A 21,364-nucleotide genomic window follows, 5' to 3' on the forward strand; every position below is an offset into this window, starting at 1 on the left:
CATGTCTAAGCCGAGCCCTTGGTGGTTTTGAAAGGGGAGGTGGGAGGTTGATACCCACGAGAAATTGAATCTCCCCCCGACTGGGCTTGGGACTCAGGTGTGTTACCGGTCACAAAAGCTGGACCAGAAAAACCCAGATGCAGAACCAGCCTTGGCCCCCTGACATGCACAGCAGGTGGAAGGGGCAGAACCAGACAGAAGTGACACTTTCCAGCTGGGTGGAGGCTGCTTTTGGATAAAAGCGCTAAATAAAAAAAACCTTAATAATAATTAACGTTTTTTGTTCTACAAATAAAAGCACACAACTCATATTTTAATATCAGTAGTCTTACCTTTCTAATGTGACGGATATGCCCTCTCTCCCTCGATCCACCAGCCCCCGAGCTGGGACTGGGAAGGAGGGGGGTCTCTCCCCGGCAGCCGCAGCCCTGGAGCTGGGGAAAGTCACCTCTTTCTCTGGCCGCTGCAGCCCTGCACGTCCCAAATTCCCCCACCCCCTCTTCTCACCCCACTGCCCCCTCCCATCTACCCCCTAATCCCCCCAAGGCCACCACCTCACCTTACATGTGCGTCTTCTCCAGGGTCCAGGCACCTAATCAGTGGAGCCTCGCCTGCGCGGCTGCACTAATTAGGTGGGTGGCCCTTCATTTTTGTGTGCGGCTGCCCAGGCCTGCACCTTGGAAGGAACTATCCGCAGACCACCTGAATGGAGCTCGCGGTCCACTGATGGTCTGCGAACCACAGTTTGAGAACCTCTGCTCTACTCCATACTCATTCTTACAGTCTTTGGGCCAGATTCTGCTCTCCCTGACCCTGGTGTACACCCAGGAGAACTCTGCTGAAGGCAGTGGAGTTACTCTGGGTTTACAGGGGGTCACTGAGAGTAGTAGGTGGCCCTTTGTATTTCATTTGGGGCCAGGCGATGAACCTCTCACTCCCCCTGGGGAGCCGTTATTCACAGCAGGGGTCCCACTGAAGTTCCAGGGACTGCTCACATCTGTAACTTCTCACCCGTGTGGGCACAGGTGTTACAGTCTGACCCTTACTATCTATATTCTGTTATTGGAGGTCTAACCAGCCCTGTGGCTCACCACGAGGGACAGTAAAAATGTGAAAACACTGGCCTGATTGTGATCTAAGTACTGACCCCAAAGCCGCAGCAAAGCCGCCGAGGGTCAGTGCTTGGATGGGAAACCTCCTCCAGTGCAGGACGTGGCTTAACAAACTGAGCAGGTGACTCTGTCGCCCTCAATCAGCAGCAAATGCCCATCCTGCGGAAAGGGAGCGTGAGGGGGTGTTCACCCCCACTAGACCAGAAGGAGTTAATGAGGCTGAGAAGGGGCCACTTAAAGGGATAGGCTCCAGCTGAGGGGAACTAGGTGGCCTAAATGAGCCCTGAATGATGATGAGCAGGAGCAGGCAGGGCTGGTATAAAGCCAGGAATCTGGCAGCAGAGAAGGGCTGCAATGAGGAAGGCTACAGTCATTCTCTGGGCATGAGAGAGGGAAAGGAGGAAGCCCAGGGCAGAGGAGAAACCCTGGGGACCCAGGCCCCGAAGGAAGGATTTACCTCGGAGGGTGGTGGAGCAAAAGCCTGAGAGAGGCGGAGTAGGAAAGGAATCGGGGAAGCCCCAGCAAGGCGGGACGTTGCAGACCTTAGCTGCTGACTCAAGAGTCCCTGAACTGGAACCAGGAGCAGAGGACAGGCCGAGGTTCTCCTCCCAGCCACTGGGGAAGTGGAACTGTCAGGGCAGTGGGTTTGGTGATTCCCTGGGACAGTTTGTCCTGTGGCCCTTTGATCCCCTGGCAGGGGGGAAACACCCAGTGACTTGGCCAGAGGGCCAAGGCCTGAAGAGGGAGCAGTCAAGCCAGAAAGAGGAAAGTGCAGAGTCCAGAAGAGCGAGTAGGGCTGCGGCAAGAATGAGATGACAGAAGAGGTATTGGAGCCAGAAGGAGCTAATCCCATGAGCAGCCAGGAGGAGGCGCCCTTCCTGGAATACCTAAGGAAACTGCTTTTCTGACTTCTTGTTAGCTAGTGTGGTGAAACAGAAGTTTTGTTGCTTGTTTGGTATATCTTATGGGAGAATAGCCACCAGTTTTGGGGGGTGTATCTGCCCTATTTCTCAGTAGTTTGTCCTGTATTTGGTATTCTCAGTTGTGGCCCATTGAGGCACGGTTACATATACATTGCAATATTACACCATCCCTAACCTGCAGCCACCTCTGGTGTAGAACCCAGCAGTTCTTTTTTATATCAACAACCCTACGCAACACTTCCGCTAGAAGAGCAGAGAAGAATAAATTTACATGAAACCTCAGAAAATTCAGGAGGCAAAGTGTAGGGTTGGACATTGGCCAGGACACTGGCTCTAGTCCCCTGTTGTTAATACAATTTACCTGTGGGATCTGCCTGATAGGTATTTGATTCCCTCTTTGCACAGCTCTCCCTGTTGGATGAAACAAAGGGATAGTTATAGGGCTGTGTGATGAGTGGCTGTGTTCATAGCAGTCAGAGTTATGACTGAATTACGTCTGATGGGGCACTTTCTCCAGAGCAAAATCAACAGCTGGATGAGGAGAAGGATGAAAATACAGGGCAGCTCAGCATGGAACACAATCCTACAATCTCCTGCAGAGAGAAGAGATGCTGAGTATAGAAAACACCTATCAAAACATGGGCTTCTGATCTCTGCATCCCATGCAACTGCATTGGCAAAGGGAGATGTTCCCCGACGCTCCGCACCTGTTGTTCCATGCTCTGTGGAGGTGGTTCTCAACCAGGGGTACGCAAACCTCTGGGGGTACGCAGAGGTCTTCCGGGGGTACATCAACTCCTCTAGATATTTGCCTAGTTTTACAACAGACTACATAAAAAGCACTACCGAAGTCTAACAATCTAACAAGCACTACAAACTAAAATTTCAGACAGACCATGACTTGTTCATACTGCTTTCTATACAATACACTGAAATATAAGTACAATATTTATAATTTATCATTCTATGGTAAAAGTGAGCAAGTCAGCAATTGTTCAGTAATAGTGAGCTGTGACACTTTTCTATATTTGTCTGATTGTGTAAGCAAGTAGCTTTTAAGTGAGGTGCAACTTGGGGGGAACACGAGACAAATCAGGTTCCTGAGAGGGGTACAGTGGTCTGGAAAGGTTGAGAGCTGCTGCCCTGCTGTATATGGAGGGAGAGGGAAGTGCGAAGACAGGGAAGAGGGATGATTTAGTTGGGGTTGGTCCCACTTTGAGCAGGGGGGGACTAGATGACCTCCTGAGGTCTCTTCCAACCCTAATCTTCTATGATTCTATGACCTTGCAAAATGATCTCTCATTGTTATTCTATCTCTCTCCTTTCCCTCCCCCCCCCCAATAACTCCACTAATGAGTGGATCATTGAGTTTCGTGGTCAGATTCTAGCTGGTTCCCTTTTTCCCAGAACAGGTTTGCTGCAAATGTCCAGGCAATTTAAGAAATTAAAAGGCCTTTCGGAAGGCTGGACACACCCGTCTGTGCCACCTGGAATTCGCTTTGTTCTTAAAGGGTTTGTCTATACAAAATTTTGGCCCTGTAATATTTCCGGCACAGCTTCTCCTGATTCATGAACTGAAATAACCGGTGCTGGTGTAAGGCCCCTTTACACAGTATAACTACATCCACGCGGAGGCTTTTACTGGCATAGCCATGTTAGCAACAATTCACACCACGGCTCAACAGAGTTACCTGATAAGAGTGTAGACCAGCCCTAATCCTTCCGGCCTGCACTGGACATTGTTGCATGGAGCCATTTCAGCCTGAGACCTCCTGCTCCCGTGATGGCTGCAATAGAATCAGGTTATTTAAAGGGGGTGGCACAGAATCCTAGAAGTCAGAGATGGAGACGACCCTGTTACACTGGGTGCCCCCTAGCTCCCCCCGGCCCCTGCAGGATTGTTCCCTATGTTATAATCACGAGTACTTTGTCCAGACCCCTTGATAGGGGCTTCTAACCCTGCCCCTCAGCATCTCTTCCACTATTTGTTAGATCTCGCTGTCAGGAAGCTATTCCTGCCATTCATCCTGCTGTTCCCTCTGTTGATTTCCTTCCCGATGCTCCTAGTTCTTCCCCTTTGGCTCACCCCAAGTGACCCTTTTGTATCCTTGCTGTGCTCGCATGGAGGGGAAGGTTCAGGCTGCTTGACCAGAAAGCCATTTCTCACCACTGGGAGGGTTGAAAAATGAAGGTTTTCAGGAGGGCTGGGGGTGGGAAAGGTGGGTGACGGGGGAGTGACTGTATTTGTCTGCCCCACAACTCAAGCACCCTCTCAATGGTTTCCAAAACCTCTCCTCACTCCCATTGGTTATCATTCATGTGAGCCATCCCGTCTGATTCTGTCTATTCCTCCAGCCTGCAGTAGATGTCACTGACCCACGGTGAGGGATGTAGCATAAATACCCAGGAAGGCAGGTTAGATTGGATGATACGTTAATGGACCTGTTTCCCTGGAGACTGTAGCACTGATGTTTCTCCCCGTTCTGCTCTCCTTGACCCTACAAGTGCAGATCATCTTCTGGTTCCACATCTCAGAAGGGATTGTCATTAGGCTCCAAACACTAAAGACCCCATTCTCATCTATGGCTCCAGCACCCATCTGACCTTCAGACGCCTCCTCACCCATGTCCCAGAGAACTGCACTCCAGGGAGGAGTGAAATCAGAGAGCAGGCAGAGCAGAGGAATGACGGGGGGAAGCTCAGCATCCTCCGGGGCTGAGGGCACCAGGTTGGAAAGTCTCGGCTCAAAGGCATCTAAAAGAGAGTTGAGTCACAGGAGAGTTCGGAAAGAGAGTTTACCGGTAGCTGAGCTAGTCCATACCCAGCTCCTACCTCTACCCCAGCCAGTGCAGCATGTTTTAAATGTCTACGACAGCTGGAACAGGCAAAGCCTATGTCTTACACGCTGGCGCATCCACTTTCAGAGACTCCCCCGATCCATCGCTGCTCGGAAGTTTGTCCTGATATGATCTTTGTGGATTATTTACTGAGTGTCGACAGCGTGTTTGGTACAGTACGAAATGCAATGGAAGAACTGCTCAGTCTGGTGGTGAGGACACCAGACTGGGAGTCAGGAGCCCTGAGATCTATGCCCAGCCCAGCTCTGCCTTGTTACATGACCTTGGAGACAAGTTCACTTCCCCCTGTCTGTGCCTCAGTTTCTCCAACTGTAAAATTAGGGAAATGATACTTACCTCCATATGATATTTAGTCCCCTTTGCAAGGCGCTTTGAGATCTACCTAGAAAAAGCCTGATAGAGGAACCATTCTTACTTAGATATAACAGTCAGGCTAAATTTTCCTATTACATACATCTCATTAGTCCGAGTTACAGCCTCTAATAGTGCCTGAAATAATTCCTTGCCTTCCCTTTGATGTTCACACTCTGGAATAATTGCGACCAATGTGGCTCAAATAGATCTAGATCTCACTCGTCGTACACTGAATTATTATATGCAACTCAGACTGTGCTGCTTGAGGCAATGAATATTCCCCTGTATGAACACGTGGGTGGAATCATTTCATGCCGCTTGGTGAATTCCTGGAAAAGAACCTGATTAATATTAAAGTCTTAATAGGATAGCAGGGCAGCTGAAACATACCCCATGTCCTAGGCTCAGACAGTTTCAGTAGGAAACATCAGAAAGTGTGACTAGCTAATCTCATTCCTAATGTAACATCCCAACTAGACAGCAAGGAAATCATAACACCTAGCACTGACATGGTGCTTTTCAGACAGACTAGCATCATCTCAACTATCTGGTGAGACATCTTGAGCCTTTCTTCAGTAAAGAATAGGTGATGTCTGTCTGCCTCATAGCACCTGCTAGCTAATGGATTTCTTGATGAAAGACTTTGTCACATGGAGAGGAAAATGTTCTCTTTCCTCTTAAAGATCTGTGGGGCAACATGCATGACAAAACAAGAGAGCCAAGAGCCATTCAAAATCTTACTCTTAGTGCCAGCAGAGCAAACCAGGGTTGGGGGTTGGGTGGGGGGATAACCCTTTGCCTCTAAAATCTTTTAGAGAAGAAATTCAAGCTTAGATTGGATACCAGCATGGTGTGTGTCTCAAGTGGAATATTTGTGTGAGTCTTGTTATGAGCATCCTATTATTTCTTCTGACTGCAATTCAGGCGGAATATTTTCTGTGCTTCAGGGATTTATAAGGTCAGACGGTATTAGCATCAATAAAATGGTAATAAGCTCTCTCACTGTGGTGTATGAAAACTGTGTTAAAATTGTGATTTGTAACTTTAAATTTCAGGGGGCTTTTCTGGTCCTGCTTGCTGTCTGTGCGGAAGTGTGCAATCTGAGCCTAGCAGCAGTCTGTCTGGAAAGAGACAGCCTAGATCAAGGTGGGGTGAGTTGTGCATCTCTCTTTGGTTTGGGTTACTTTTTCTTATCATTCTGGATTTGAAGAATAAAAGTCATGTTAGGTTGCAACCTTCCAGCATGAGTATTTGGTGTTTCTATTTGTATGCTGTGAACATAACAGTCACCAAGAGGTATATCACATGATTTAAGCAAAGGATGGCATAAACCAACAAACAGGTTCATGGGGCACCGTGGAAGTGGGGAAATTAGCAAACATAAAACTTTTGCTTTTGTGTTTAGTTATTACTGTAGATTAAGGAAAGGACTGGGGGTGGAACCCTCTGGCGAAGGAATTGATGGGGCTAGAAATTTGGTTCCTCAGGTACATTGAGCATCCAAATTGCCCTTTTAAACCTCAGCCCCAATAAAATCCTAGTGCAAATCAGGGCCAGATCCTCTGCTGAGTCCACTCTCCTGTTATCCCAAGCTGATCTTCAGGCCATACATACGGCTGTCAAGGTGCTAGCTAGGCACTCGGGGTCAAATCCCTGCTCTGCCACAGGCTGCATGTGTGACCTAGGGCTGGTCACTTACATCCCTATGACTTTCAAGCCTTAGTTCCTGTTGAAAGTGGTCCTCTGCTTCCCAAATCACTTAGGGGCTTCTGAACACGTTACCCCAAGTCTCTCTGGGCCTCCATTCCCCAGCTGTAAAATGGGGATAATTCCTCCCTACTCTGCAGCAGGGTGGTGAGGATAAAAAAGTAGACAGTTAGATTAACAGAAGTTTGCTGACCTGGGGGGGCCTAGTGCCATAGATATCCTTTGTACAGGTGTATAGGCATCATCCCATGCAAAGGTCCTATGGGCCAGGCAAATCAGCTTAGCTAGAATGCAGGCTATGATTTTGGCGTGGTGTTCACAGTGACCATGAATCGGAGGAAAGTCCATGACCCCTGCAGTGGCTGCTCCTGGCAGGTGAGGCTGGGCCTGGCTCCTAGGCACGGGCCTTGCAACTTGACCGATGTGATCAGAGCCCTACTCAGGTTTGGCACATCTGTCCCTCCGTTTCCATCTATAGAGCAGCAGAGGAGCCAAACCTGAGCGGCACTGTGGTCACGTGGACTAGATGCCAATGCCGGGAGCTGGACCCAGCCCCACGGGGCAGGAAGTGCCTCTGCAGTGTGAGTACAGGGTGGTCTTGCTGTCCAACCCTCCACGTGCTCCCTGCGCCCTCCTTTTTTTATGGTGGTTTTCCGGTACCTCTGCCTGAAGTTTATTGTCAATTGCCAGGATAAAATTGTAGGCCTAACTGTAGCAGAAATCCTGATTAATTTAGGAGCCAGGTGTCATTTTCAAAAGTGATCGAGGTTTCCAAGTGGTAATCTAAGTCCTGCTGACTTTCAGTGGTATCTAAGCTCACGAGAACCAGATTTCAAGATATTTAGGTGCTTAAAGGTGTAGCTGGGTGCCTAGGTGCAAAATCAATGGGAGTTAGACAGCGAAGTCATTGGACACATTTTCAAACACGTCCTAAGATTATTGCCCCCAGTCACACTTAACTCGTACAAATTCCTTTTACACTTGATCTTCTTCTGTACAAGTCTATTAAAAGCCAAGACAAAGTGACTGTAATAGTTTTGATTTTATTTCTACATGATGTTTTATAAAAACAAATTGAAACCGATCTTAGAAACCCACAGGCGACAGGACAAAGAGCCGTGTTTGCTACAAAGGGCCAATCGTTTAAAAATAGATCAGAACTGGCTGCTCGGAAAGCTGCACTTGCCGCTGTGGTCAGTTTCAGCCCACTTATTTTGCCACTTTTCTTTTGTTTGTTCCGCTACCAAAGCGCTTGGGCGGTTTGTTTTTTTAGGTCTCACTCCCTGTGTTCGGTGACCAAGGAAGTGTAAACTGCTCCCCCCAATTCCTCTGCAGCCAGGGGATGGTTAGAGCAAAGCTAAAGCAGAACAGTCCATGAAATAACTGCAAAAACTGGAATTTACCTTTCAGCAGTGTGAAAGAAAGTAAATGTTACAGCACAAACCAAAGACATTGAGAAAATAGACCAGTCACTAATAATCCACTGTGCAGCGTTGCCTAGTGGATAGAGCACTGGGTTCTATTCCCAGCTCTTCTGCTGGGTTATCTTGGGTAAGTCACTTCCCCGCTCTGTGCCTCAGTTTCCCCATCTGTAAAATGGGGATAACGTTACTGACCTCCTTTGTAAAGTGCTTTGGGATCTACTCATGATGTGCCTGGAATTATTATCATAAAGAGGAGCCAAAGAATAGGCACAAGTATGAAAGCCACCCCAATTCTGGCTTCAAGACTAAGCTTGATAAGTTTATGGAGGGGATGGTATGATGGGATAGCCTAATTTTGGCAATTAATTGATCTTTGACTATTAGCGGTAAATATGCCCAATGGCTTGTGATGGGATGTTAGATAGGGTGGGATCTGAGTTACTACAGAGAATTCTTTCCTGGGTGTCTGACTATTGAGTCTTGTGCACATGCTCAGGGTTTAGCTGATTGCCATATTTGGGGTCGGGAAGGAATTTTTCTCCAGGGCAGACTGGCAGAGGCCCTGGGGGTTTTTTGCCTTCCTCTGCAGCGTGGGGCAGGGGTCACTTGCTGGAGGATTCTCTGCACCTTGAAGTCTTTAAACCACGATTTGAGGACTTCAGTAGCTCAGACATAGGTCAGGTGTTTGTTACAGGAGTGGGTGGGTGAGATTCTGTGGCTTGCAATGTGCAGGGGGTCAGACTAGACGATCATAATGGTCCCTTCGGACTTTAAAGTCTATGTTTAATCATGGTGTATTGTGCTGCATGAAGTGTTTGCAATACACCCACGATGCACTTTACAGCCCCACAAACTCTGGGCTGACAAGGCCAGACCCTGCGTTCCTTGTGCATCCAGCACTATTCCACTTAAATCAATAAGAGTTTGGGGTGTGCAAAAATGCAGGAGCAGGAATTGCACAGTTCGGAGGCAGGTGAGAAAGCTTGAGCTGTTGTGGAGTCTGGAAATCCAGCCACAAGGATTTCCTGGTCTCATTTCTCAAGCAAGCCACTGTGAGCATTCAGGATTCACTTAGAACTCCAAGGGCCAGATTCTCAACTTGTGTAAATCAGCATCAGTTCATTGCCTTCGATGGATCGATGCTGATTTACACCAGATGAGAATCTGGTCCTAAATTACCATTCAGTATCATGTTGTCAAGCAATAAGGTCTCAGCGGGGGTAAAATACTGAGGCAGCAGGGAGAAGCCCGTTTCTCAGCTGTTCATCACCCGCGGCTGGGGCCACACTTCCAGAAGAGCCCAGCTCCCATTTAGGGGACGTCTACACTGCAGCTGGGGGAGTAGCGGCTCAATGTAGTGCATTGAAAGATAGCGGTGTGGCCACGGCGGCCCAGGTGGCAGCTCGGGCTGACGTCCCAAGTTCAATTCTGCCCGACCTCCTGGGCACGAACTCGTAGAGTTGGCCCAAGCCACGGCCCACGCCGCTGTGGCCACTCTGCTATTTTCACCACACTAGCTAGACCAGAGCTAGCGCTTGTCTGTCTACCCGGGCTGGGAACTACCCTGCCAGCTGCAGTGCGGACGCACCCTTCGGTACCTCAATAAGGACCAGATTTGTACAAGTGCTCGGCTCGTTAGACGCCCATTGGAGGCTCATCTCTTGGGAATCCAGCCACAAGTGTGCCAGTGGGGGCTGCTGGGGGATGAGCACAGTTGAAAATTGTGCCGTTTGTTAAGTGTCTATATGGGAGCTGGGCTCTTTAGAAATCTGGCCGCAATGGGGGATGCTGATCCCTTGGGAAAATCATTTGCACTAGGCAGCAGGGTACAATATGGTCTACAGAATCGCACCTTTAGCCAGTGTCATATACAGCAGTCTGACCCCTCAGAAAGCCCTGGTACCTGCTGTCTCCGCACTAGACATGGTTCTGTGTTGAACTATCTCATGCATATTCTACATTGTGCCACATCCTAATGGTTATTTCGTTCTTCTGAATTGTTCTAATATAACCATATTTGAATCAAATGCAGCAACAGCTGACAAGAAATAGATTGTCCCCAAAGGGTTCTTTAAGAAGCCTCGGTGAAAAGCATCTATCACCACAGCACAACCCCCTCAGCAGTTCCGACCAGGATGTTGGACCCTTTGCACTTGAGCAGCTTACCAGACAGAAACTCTTAGATTTCATCGTTCAGGATATTGTTTGTAACAATCATGCTGTTCACCAAATATCTGCTTTTGTCTTTGCTGGGTAAAGCTTTTGCTTTAGTCATACCATTAAGCTTTAGAATTGAAAAAGGAACCTTTTCAATAAGGCTTTCATGATGTCTGATAGCTTAGGATGCTCTTCCATTTACTTTTGCACAATGTAATCTTGTTGCATTTGTGCTTTTGTTTTAATTCTGAACAATTCAGTTTATTTTGTGCAGATCGTGACCGGCTGAAAATTGACTCTAACAACACACCCTCTTTTATTCCTGCAGTGGTAGAAGTGCAGTTATTTTTGCACCAACTTGAGTCATTCCTGTTTGTGAACATTAATGATACAGTGAAGATCCAGTGCTCTTCCAAAGAACAATTTTTAGCAGGAGGTATAACAGCTCAGTGGTACAGGAGACGGGAAGGTGAGGCCCCCATGTTAATTAAGAGATGCTCAGATAATCAAAATGTAAATAAAGTTGCTTGCATATCAGAAGGACACAACTTGACACTGGAAATCTACAATGCCCAATGGAATGACTCGGGGGTTTATTACTGTACCAATTCCTACATCATCTTGACTTTTGGCTATGGATCCACCCTGATTGTTGGAGGTAAGGAAATAGAACTGAATGGTTAGAAATGAAATATAATGACAATGCAGACATAGTTCATGTGCATGTTAAAATGTTAAAAGCTGGTGTGATAGTTTATCAAAGATTGGATTGTTAGAAGACAGACTGTCTGAATCCAAAAGAAGCGAGTAAACTTTGGTTGCTGAAAGAACAGAAAAATATATTTTGCACAAATAAAATATGCAAATAGTGAAAATGAACTCATGAAGATTTTCTGTCTTCTTCCTGTTCAGGGCACAAGCTGGGAATATTTTAAACCTTAGAGCCATGTTCAAATGACACAATACTTTGCAATTAGGAAATGTTCTTAGGACTGCATCAGTTCCTAAAATAGCACAGAGTTTCCCTTCTGCTAAGTGGAAATATGTGTTTAGTTTGGGCTGGATATCATTTGATTTGTCAGATTCTTCATATTTTCCTATTGTACAACACATTTATCCTTTGAGCTACTTTCATCTTGTACGATTAACCCCCTGAATCAAACTGCTGCTCAGCTGAGCCTCACACTGAGCTCTGTGCTTTCTCCTGCTCAGACAGTTACATCACCAGCAGTTGGGTGCTGACTCTGGCTCCATCTCCCCACGGCCTCCTCTCCCCCAGGATGGCTGATCTGGCTTGCGTGGTCCATGGAGTTTCGAACCCAGTCCAAATTTCCTGGAGTTTTTCTGGGGATCTGCAGGAACAGGGTCTGATGCATTCGCTGAAAGCAAAGGATGGCTCCTTCGTGTTCATAAATCACATCAGCGTCCCCATGGACACCTGGACCAGTGGGAAGAATTTCACCTGTGAAGTCAAATTCAACTCTTCTGGCAAGCATGTTAGGAAAATTGCCAGGTATATGGAAGGTGAGTGATTTTATACTTGAGAATAAAGGAAATTAAGTGATAATATGCATGTTAAGTGGCCACATGAGAGCTACCTGAATGTAATTTGCCATTACAGAAAGCTGGGATATTCTATGTCATAATTAAAAGCGGGCAGATTTGCAGAGAATTTGGGGAAATCTAAACTGAGACATTAGAGGGATTCCAAGACAGTGATTTCTAGAGCAGCTTTCACCCAGATTGTACCTATAAAGCACTGTAAAGAATAAAATGAGAACAACTATTGGAGAGAGGGGAATTAAAACCAAAGGGTTTAATGAAAAGGTGCAAACATGATTCTCCCAACTTCACTGGTGTCAGCTTCCTCCACAGTCCATCCCAGCGGGTGTATGCTGCAGACTGTGCGCTATACAGTGGTGGTTTTCCTGGGGGTGTTGATGGTGTCTGTGAGCCTGGCCTGGAGTCTCTGCGGTTCTAATCCAGGTAATCAACACACTACAGTCCGTCCCGGGTGTGGAGACCTAGCAGCTGCCCTATTAATACCTGGGTTGATTTCTCACAAAATTTGAAAACAGCTCTACCAGTCCCTTTTGTTTGTCCCTACTGAACATTTATTCCTTCTTACACCCCTGTAATGCAGCAAATCTTCTGTTGAGGCTCGGTGCTTGGAACTGCTATTCACTCATCATTTACTTTGTCACACAAAGCAAACTTCTGCCAGAAATAAGTATGTTTAACTCCCATGGGAATCTCTGGGCAAATTCCGTTGGGATGTAACCAGTGATGTAAATGACACAGCAGAGGCCTGGTTAGCCCATCAGTTATAAATGCACAACTTCCATTGAAGTGGGAGGATAATCTGGGCTGGGGTATAAATTGGTCAGAAAACAGCTGTAAGGGGTGACGAAAAACTTTAATTTCCTCTAATGAGCCATTGACTGGGTCTTCAAAATGAGTGAATTTAGAATGCAGATGGTTCCAATGCCCCTGTAATTCTGCTAAGGCTGGATTTGGCTTTTTCTGTCTGTTTTGAAATTCAGTAAAAGAGCGAAAGCCGCAGACTCAGAGGAGTTAATGGGTGCATTAAAAACTGTCTCAATCCTAAACTTCTTTTTCAGTCAAGTGCTGGACTTTTAAGGCAAGATTCCCATGATGGTTTCTGTGCTAATCACGTGCACTGTTTGGACAGAGGAATTTTAAATAAAACGTAACAATCTGTTTGTAAATGTAACTGATTGTTGTGTCCAACTCTATCAAAGTTTGGCTAATCAACCTTGCGGAGAGGTGTCTAATGTTTCTAAATGTTGTCAAACAGGGTCAAACCATTTATGCCCAACTGGAGTTTGATTCAAAGAATCACAACCAGAGCGTGGAGCAGCAACCAGTGAAAGGGAAAAGGGGGAAATCGTAGCCCGGATGGGGATCCAAGCTGAACACTCACAGCTGTTTCACTGCTCATCTCAATGACAGGATCACCGTGTAAGGTGCTGACTTTCTGTAGAAGCTGTTGGTTTGTTTGTACTGCTTCTTACTGCTCTTCACTGCTGCTGCATGTGGCTCAGTTCCAAAATGTAACTGAAAATTAACCCACTTGTCCATCTGGCCTATGCAGAGCAGGAAGTCACAAAAAGAACCAAGACCCTTGAAGGTGGGAGATTTCCTAGTGTGATATGAAAGACGTTGTCCTACAGGTATCTTTGCAATATATTGGTGCGTTTATGGCCAATCCCTCCCCATGAGACTCAGGTGTGTTACCGGTGGCACAAGCAGGACCAGAAAAACCTAGATGCAGAACCAGCCTTGGCCCCCTGATGAGCTCAGCAGATGGAAGGGGCAGAACCAGACAGAAGTGACACTTTCCAGCTGGGTGGAGGTTGCTTTTGGCTGCCTCTTAGGAGCTGCCATCAGCAGGACCGTGCTGCCTGGCCAGCAGTATCGTTCCATGGCATGAGGGGAGATGACGAATGGGAAACTGTGTCTGAACGGAGCTGTGTGAGGTCAGGCTCTGTCCGCATCCCTGTCCTGGAGCTGCTACTCCAACAAATTCCTTGGGAAACTGCTGTTTTTCCTGTAGGGCTCAATCCACAGGGCCTCGTGCCAACACCCATCTATCTTCTATCCGTAACAGCTTTATCATTGGGAGGGGCTCCCCCAGCCACGGAGCCTGCACATGCTGCCTGGTTGGATCCTAACTCCTCATTTTGAAGCTGTAATTCTAAATGTTGCTCATTAAAACATATACCCCCCTCCTCCCTCATGTTTCCATTCCTTTCTCTAGCAGCTGAGATGCATGAAGCTCAGCGTATTGATTGACAGGTGACTTCTTACAGTCTTTGGGCCAGATTCTGCTCTCCCTGACCCTGGTGTACACCCAGGAGAACTCTGCTGAAGGCAGTGGAGTTACTCTGGGTTTACAGGGGGTCACTGAGTAGTAGGTGGCCCTTTGTATTTCATTTGGGGCCAGGCGATGAACCTCTCACTCCCCCTGGGGAGCCGTTATTCACAGCAGGGGTCCCACTGAAGTTCCAGGGACTGCTCACATCTGTAACTTCTCACCCGTGTGGGCACAGGTGTTACAGTCTGACCCTTACTATCTATATTCTGTTATTGGAGGTCTAACCAGCCCTGTGGCTCCTCACAAGTGACAGTAAAAATGTGAAAACACAGGCCTGATTGTGATCTAAGTACTGACCCCAAAGCCCCAGCACGGCCGGCCTTGGGCTGGGCTCCCTCCGCAGAGGGTCAGTGCTTGGAGGGAGGTTCACAAACTGAGCCGGTGACTCTTAGCACCCTCAATCAGCACCAATTGCCTATCCTGGTGATAGGGGATGTGATGAGGTGTTCACTCCACACTAGCCTGGAAGGGGTTAATGAGGCTAAGAAGGGGCCAATTAAGCAGATAGGCCCCAGCTGAGAGGAATTAAGTGGCCTAAGTAACCCCTGCAGGATGATGGAGCCCAGCTGAGCAGGAACAGGTGGGGTTGGTATAAATCCAGGAACCCAGCAGCAGAGAAGGGCTGCAGTGAGGAAGGCTGCAGTCACTCTCTGGGTATGAGAGAGGGATAGGAGGAAGCCTGGGGGCAGAGGAGAAACCCTGGGGACCCAGGCCCTGAGGAATGTTTTATCTAGCAGGGTAGTGGTACAGTGAGAGAGGCAGAGGAGGAAACGGCTCAGGAAGCCCCAGCAAGGCGGGACATTGCAGACCTTAGCCGCTGACTCAAGGATCCCTGAGCTGGAGCCAGGAGTCGAGGACAGGCCCAGTTTCCCCTCCCAGCCACTGGGGAAGTGGCACAGTCTGGGCAGTGGGTTTGGAGACTGCCTGGGACAGTTTGTCCTGCGGGACTTTGATACCCTGGCACAGGGAAAACACCCAGTGACCTGGCCAGAGGGCCAAGGCCTGAAGAGGGAGCAGCCAAGCCAGGAAGAGGGAAGTGCAGAGTCGCAGAGAGCAAGTGGGGCGGCAGCGAGAACAAGGCGATAGAAGGGGCTGTCAGAGCTGGAAGGAGCTAATCCCATGAGCAGCCAGGAGGAGGCGCCCTAGGAGTGAGTGAACCCTGTGACAAGGTGTTACTGGGGGGGGGAAACCTGTTTGAGATGAGAGGTGAATACAATGCCCCATGAATCTGCAGGCAAGTCACAGATGACCCCACATGACTTTTTGCAAGAAGGGAGGTGTCGGTCCAGACTATGGGTTCAGAAAAGTGACCAAGGAAGTGACTGTATTTCAAGCAAACGCACATCACAGCTCATTACAAACATGAGACTTTCTGTATTTCTCTCGCTTTCGTTCTTGCTTTTTGCATCTCTTGTTTTAAAACATATAAACCACTTTTGTGAGACTGCATCAGTCACCGAGAAGCATTTCTGTTGTAAGTCAGAGTCGCATATTCAGTCTGAAATAGGAAAAGGAAAGAGACGATATTATGATTAATTCTTTGTATTAGAGCAGCTTTTGTGTTGTAAGACTGTGAAAAAACTATATCAACGGTGCAGATTTCTCTTTTGTCCTCAGTTGTTGTCTTTTATCCTGGGTGCTGGGTTTAGTGTGAGCATGGCTGGATGCTGTTGGTGGCTTGTGAGAAACATGAGGTCAGACAAGATGATCTGGTGGTCCTTTACAGAAATATATACCACACACTTTCACCATGCCTGACCTGCAGCCACCTCTGGTGTGGAAACCAGCAGTTCTTCTGTACCAACAACCCTACACAACACTTCTGCTAGACAAGCAGAGAAGAATAAATTCAAATGAAACCTCAGTGAATTCAGGAGGCAAAGTGTAGACACTAGGGTTGGACATTGGCCAGAACACTGGCTCTAATCCCCTGTTGTTAAGACACTGTATCTTACTGATGTGCCAAATGCTAAAAAAACAGCTTACCTGTGGGATCTGCCTCATAGGTATTGGATTCACTCTTTGCACAGCTCTCCCTGGTGGATGAAACAAAGGGATAGTTATAGGGATGTGTGATGAGTGGCTGCTTTAAAGCTGACGGAAATATGAATGAGTTACTTCTGATGGGGCACTTCCTCCAAAGCAAGATCAACAGCTGGATGAGGAGAAGGATGAAAATACAGGGCAGCCCAGCATAGAACAGAATCCTACAGTCTCCTGCAGAGAGAAGAGATGTTGAGTATAGAAAACACCTATCAAAACATGGGCTTCTGATCTCTGCGTCCCATGCAACTTCATGGGCAAAGGGAGATGTTCCCCGAAGCTCCGCACCCGTTGTTCTATGCTCTGTGGAGGTGGTCCTCAACCAGGGGTGCCCCTACGACTGGGGGTACGCAGAGGTCTTCCAGGAGGCCCATCAACTCATCTAGGTATTTGCCTACTTTTACAACAGGCTACATAAAAAGCACTGACGAAGTCAGTACAAACTAAAATGTCATACAGACAGTGACTTATTTATACTGCTCTCTATACTATACACTGAAATATAAGTACAATATTTATATTCCAATTGATTTATTTTATCATTATAAGGTAAAATTGAGAGAGTCCGCAATTTTTCGATAACCGTGAGCTGTGACACTTTTGTATGTTTATCTCTGATTGTGTAAGCAAGTAGCTTTTAAGGGAGATGTAACTTGGCGGTACGCAAAACAAATCAGGCTCCTGGGAGGGGTACAGTGGTCTGGAAAGGTTGAGAGCCACTGCCCTGCTGTATATGGAGGGAAGACATGGAAGAGGGATGATTTAGTTGGGGTTGGTCTTGTTTTGACCAGGAGGTGGGACTAGATGACCTCCTGAGGTCTCTTCCAACCCTAATCGTCTATGATTCTGTGACATTGCAAAACGATCTATCATTGTTGTTGTGTCTCTCTTCTCTCTCTCCCACCCCAGATCATTCCTCGAATGTGTGCATCATGAAGTGCTGTGGTCAGATTCCAGGTGGCTTCTTTTTTCCCAGCACAAGTTTGCTGCAAACGCCAAGGCGATTAGGAAATTAAAAAGCCTTTCGGAAGGCTGGACACACCCGTCTGTGCCACCTGGAATTCGCTTTGTTCTTTAAGGGTTTGTCTATACAAAACTTTGCCACTGTAATATTTCCAGCACAGCTTCTCCTGATTCATGAACTGAAATAACCGGTGCTGGTGTAAGGCCCCTTTACACAGTATAACTACATCCACGCGGAGGCTTTTACTGGCATAGCCATGTTAGCAACAATTCACACCACGGCTCAACAGAGTTACCTGATAATGAAGTCATCTGTCACGAAGTCATTCCTGCCATTCATCCTGCTGTTCCCTCTGTCGATTTCCTTCCCAGTGCTCCTAGTTCTTCCCCTTTGGCTCACTCCAAGTGACCCTTCTGTATCCTTGCTGTGCTCACGTGGAGGGGAAGGCTCAGGCTGTTTGACCAGAAACCCATTTCTCACCACTGGGAGGGTTGAAAAATGAAGGTTTTCAGAAGGGCTGGGGGTGGGAAAGGTGGGTGATGGGGGAAGCAACTGTAACTGTCTGCCCCACACTTCAAGCAACCTCTCAATGGTTTCCTAAACCTCTCCTCACTCCCACTAGTTATCCTTCACCTGAGCCATCTCATCTAATTCTCTCTCTTTCTCTAGCCTGGAGTAGATGTCACTGATTCTTCGTGTCCAGATACCTCCGTGAGGGATGTAGCATAAATACCCAGGTAGGCAGGTTAGACTGGATGATAGGATACTGGACCTGTTTCCCTGGAGACTGTAACACTGATGCTTCTCCCTGTGCTGTTCTCCTTGGCTGTACAAGTGCAGATTGTCTCCTGGTTCCACGTCTCAGAAGGGATTGTCGTTAGGCTCCAAACACTAAAGACCCCGTTCCCGTCTAGGGCTCCAGCATCCATCTGACCCTCAGACACCTGCTCCCCAGTGCCCCAGAGAACAGCACTCCAGGGAGGAGTGAAATCAGAGAGCAGGCAGAGCAGAGGAATGACAGTGGGAAGCTCAGCATCCTCTGGGGCAGAGGGAACCAGGATGGAAAGGCTCGGCTCAGAGGCATCTAAAAGAGAGTCACAGAAACTAGAGATTGGAAAGATCTGTTACCGGTAACTCCGCTAGTCCATACCGAGCTCCTGCCCCTGCCCCAACTAGTGCAGGGTGTTTTCAGTGTCTAATGCTTTGTCTGTGCCAATTTTCAGTGTTTTACACTCTGGGGTATCCTCTTTCGGAGACTCCCCCGATCCATTGCTGCTCGGAAATTTGTCCTGACATGGTTGTCATGGATTATTTGCTGAGTGCCGACAGCGTGTTTGCTTTGGTATGAAGGCAGAGGAAGAGCTGGTCAGCTGCTGATGAGGAACCCAGACTGGGAGTCAGGAGGCCTGAGATCCATTCCCAGCTCTGTCTCTGACTTACTGTGTGACCTTGGGGAAACTGAGGCATGGAGAGGGGATGTGAACTTGTCTCCAACTGTACAGTAAGGGAGATGAAACTTAGTCACCTTTGCAAGGTGCTTTGAGATCTCTGGATGTAAAGCCTGATAGAGGAGCCATTGTTGCTTACAAGTAACGGTCAAACTTTTCCTATTGTTGCATTCATCCCATTAGCTACAGCGTCTAGTAGCGTCCAAAGTGACTCCTAAATTGCCTTCCTTTTTATGTGCACTCTTTGGAATATTTGCACAAAATGTGGATCAAAAATATGTAGATCTCACGAGTCGTACGTTGAATTTATACATTCAATTCATACGGTGCTGCTTGAGACAATGACTAGCCCCCTGTCTGAACACGTGGGCAGAATCACGAAGCCTGGAGAGAACTCAACTGTGACAATTAGTCTGGTCCCATTCCCGAAGTTGGGCTGTAGATACAGAAAGGCAAAGAGGCCACAGTAATAAACCCCTGAGTCGTCTCTTTGCAGGTTATTGATTATCAGAGAAAACGTATTTGCTGCAGTGCTCACATAACTCGAGTATTTTCCAGCGGGAGGTGCAGACTCAAAACTCTGGTAAATCCATTTCAAACTTCCACTCTGTTGTTCCTTGTACCACATAATCCTTCCTTTTACTTTAGAAGAGTGACAGTCCAGCTGTGCAGTCTGTCCAGGGGTCCGCTGCACCTGTGCTGGGCTTTGCTGGATTTGTATCCATTCTTCTGAGGCAGTCACTATACAGAGGAAGAAAGGAGTGTGTTAATACAGTGAGCACTGGACAAGCCTGGGCTTTTGCAATACGCTATATAGAGCAAAAGGTCCAAGAATAACACAAAGCACATATTTGTTAAAGATTTATTTTAATTTTTCTCTATTTCTAGCCATTTGTTTTCTTAGGATTCATGTAGCCTGTAGGGAAATTAATGTAATGTAACAACAACATCAGAGTTTAGAACCAAGGGCTACAGATTTCCAGTTCCCTTCCCTAATCACCGGGCTACACATTCCCCACATTCCCCCTCCCCCAAATCAGTGGTTAAAACCCTAGAATTTTATTAAATTGTACATGGGGGAGTCATTTGTTAACATCGCCCTTTGTGTTTCAAATTCTCCTTTTGATCATTCTGCTTAAAAATATGCCAGCCTGTGTTATACAGCAGCACAGGGGAAAAAGTAGATTTTGCACCATATTCTAGGACATTATCCAGAACCAGGAACTATTTTCAAGGTTAGTATCAGGCATCCAGGTTTCTTTAAAAACTGAATATTTCATCTCCTCTCTCCAGATTTCAGTTGACAAAGTAAAAGATGTGACTATCTCTCTGACCAGGTTGATGTTAGCACCTCTTAGAATGGCAGAAGGTCCTTGTGTAGAAACTTTCAGCATGAGCATTTGATGTTTTTTATGTCACAAGCATAACAATCACAAAGAGGTATATCATATGGAGATCAAGGTCTGCCCCAAGATTTTAGCAAAGGATGGAGGAAACCAACAAACAAGTTCCCTGGGCACCCTGGAAGTGGGGAAATGAGCAAAAAATACAACTTGGCTTGTGTGTTTCGCTTTTACTGTAGATTTAAGGCAGGGGTGGCCAACCTGTGGCTCCGGAGCCGCATGTGGCTCTTCAGAAGTTAACATGCAGCTCCTTGTCTAGGCACCAACTCCGGGGCTGGAGCTACAGGCTCCAATTTTCCAATGTGCCGGGGGGGTGCTCACTGCTCAACCCTGGCTCTGCCCCAGGTCCTGACCCCAGTCCACCCCTTCCCCAAGGCTCCTACCCCTTCTCCAGAGCCTGCCATGCCCTTGCTCCTCCCCCTATCCCCCAAGAGCCTCCTGCACACTATGAAACAGCTGGCAGGAGGCATGGGGAGGGAGGGGAAGGTGCTGTTTGGGGGGGCTGCCGGTGGGCGGGAGGCACTGGGGGCGGGGGGGGGCAGGAGCTGATGGGGAAACTGCTGACATATGACTGTGGCTCTTTGGCAATATACTGTGGTAAATTCGGGCTCCTTCGCAGGCTCAGGTTGGCCACCCCTGATTTAAGGAAAAGGCTGGGAGTGGAGCCCATTGGGTAAGGAATGGATGGGGCTGGAATATGAAAGTGTGGTGGAGTTACCCCATTTGGGAAAATTTGGGTCAAAATGTACTTTTAGGACAATTTTTTTTCAGATATGTGCATAATACACGCTCCTTAGCATGATGTGCAAAATGCTTTATAGAGAGAACAAAGTGAGATGCCCCCTAAGAGATTCCAAATCCATCTCCTCTACCCAGTTGTCACCCACGTAGTCTGGAATATGGCCATCTCTGCAGATCGTCTTTGCCAAGCTCACATTAACTGGGTGTCCAAATTGCCCTTTCAAACCTCAGCCTCAATAAAATCCTACTGCAAATCAGGGCCAGATCCTCTGCTGAGCCCACTCTCCTGTTATCCCAAGTTGATGTTCATGCTGGCCCTGCGTGGAGGCTGC

General features: G+C 47.5%; 1 gene segment (V, D, J or C); it reads left to right on the forward strand.

Annotated features, from left to right (window-relative positions):
• Positions 1–10,570: 10,570 nt before the first annotated feature.
• LOC140902906 (Ig mu chain C region-like) lies at positions 10,571–13,449 on the forward strand. The segment is given in 5 exon segments: positions 10,571–10,631; positions 10,864–11,193; positions 11,748–12,059; positions 12,411–12,484; positions 13,354–13,449. Coding segments are annotated over 5 exon segments (849 nt in total).
• Positions 13,450–21,364: the final 7,915 nt, after the last annotated feature.

The sequence above is a fragment of the Lepidochelys kempii genome, chromosome 24, assembly GCF_965140265.1.
Source record: "Lepidochelys kempii isolate rLepKem1 chromosome 24, rLepKem1.hap2, whole genome shotgun sequence".
In the NCBI taxonomy this organism is placed as follows: domain Eukaryota; kingdom Metazoa; phylum Chordata; order Testudines; family Cheloniidae; genus Lepidochelys; species Lepidochelys kempii.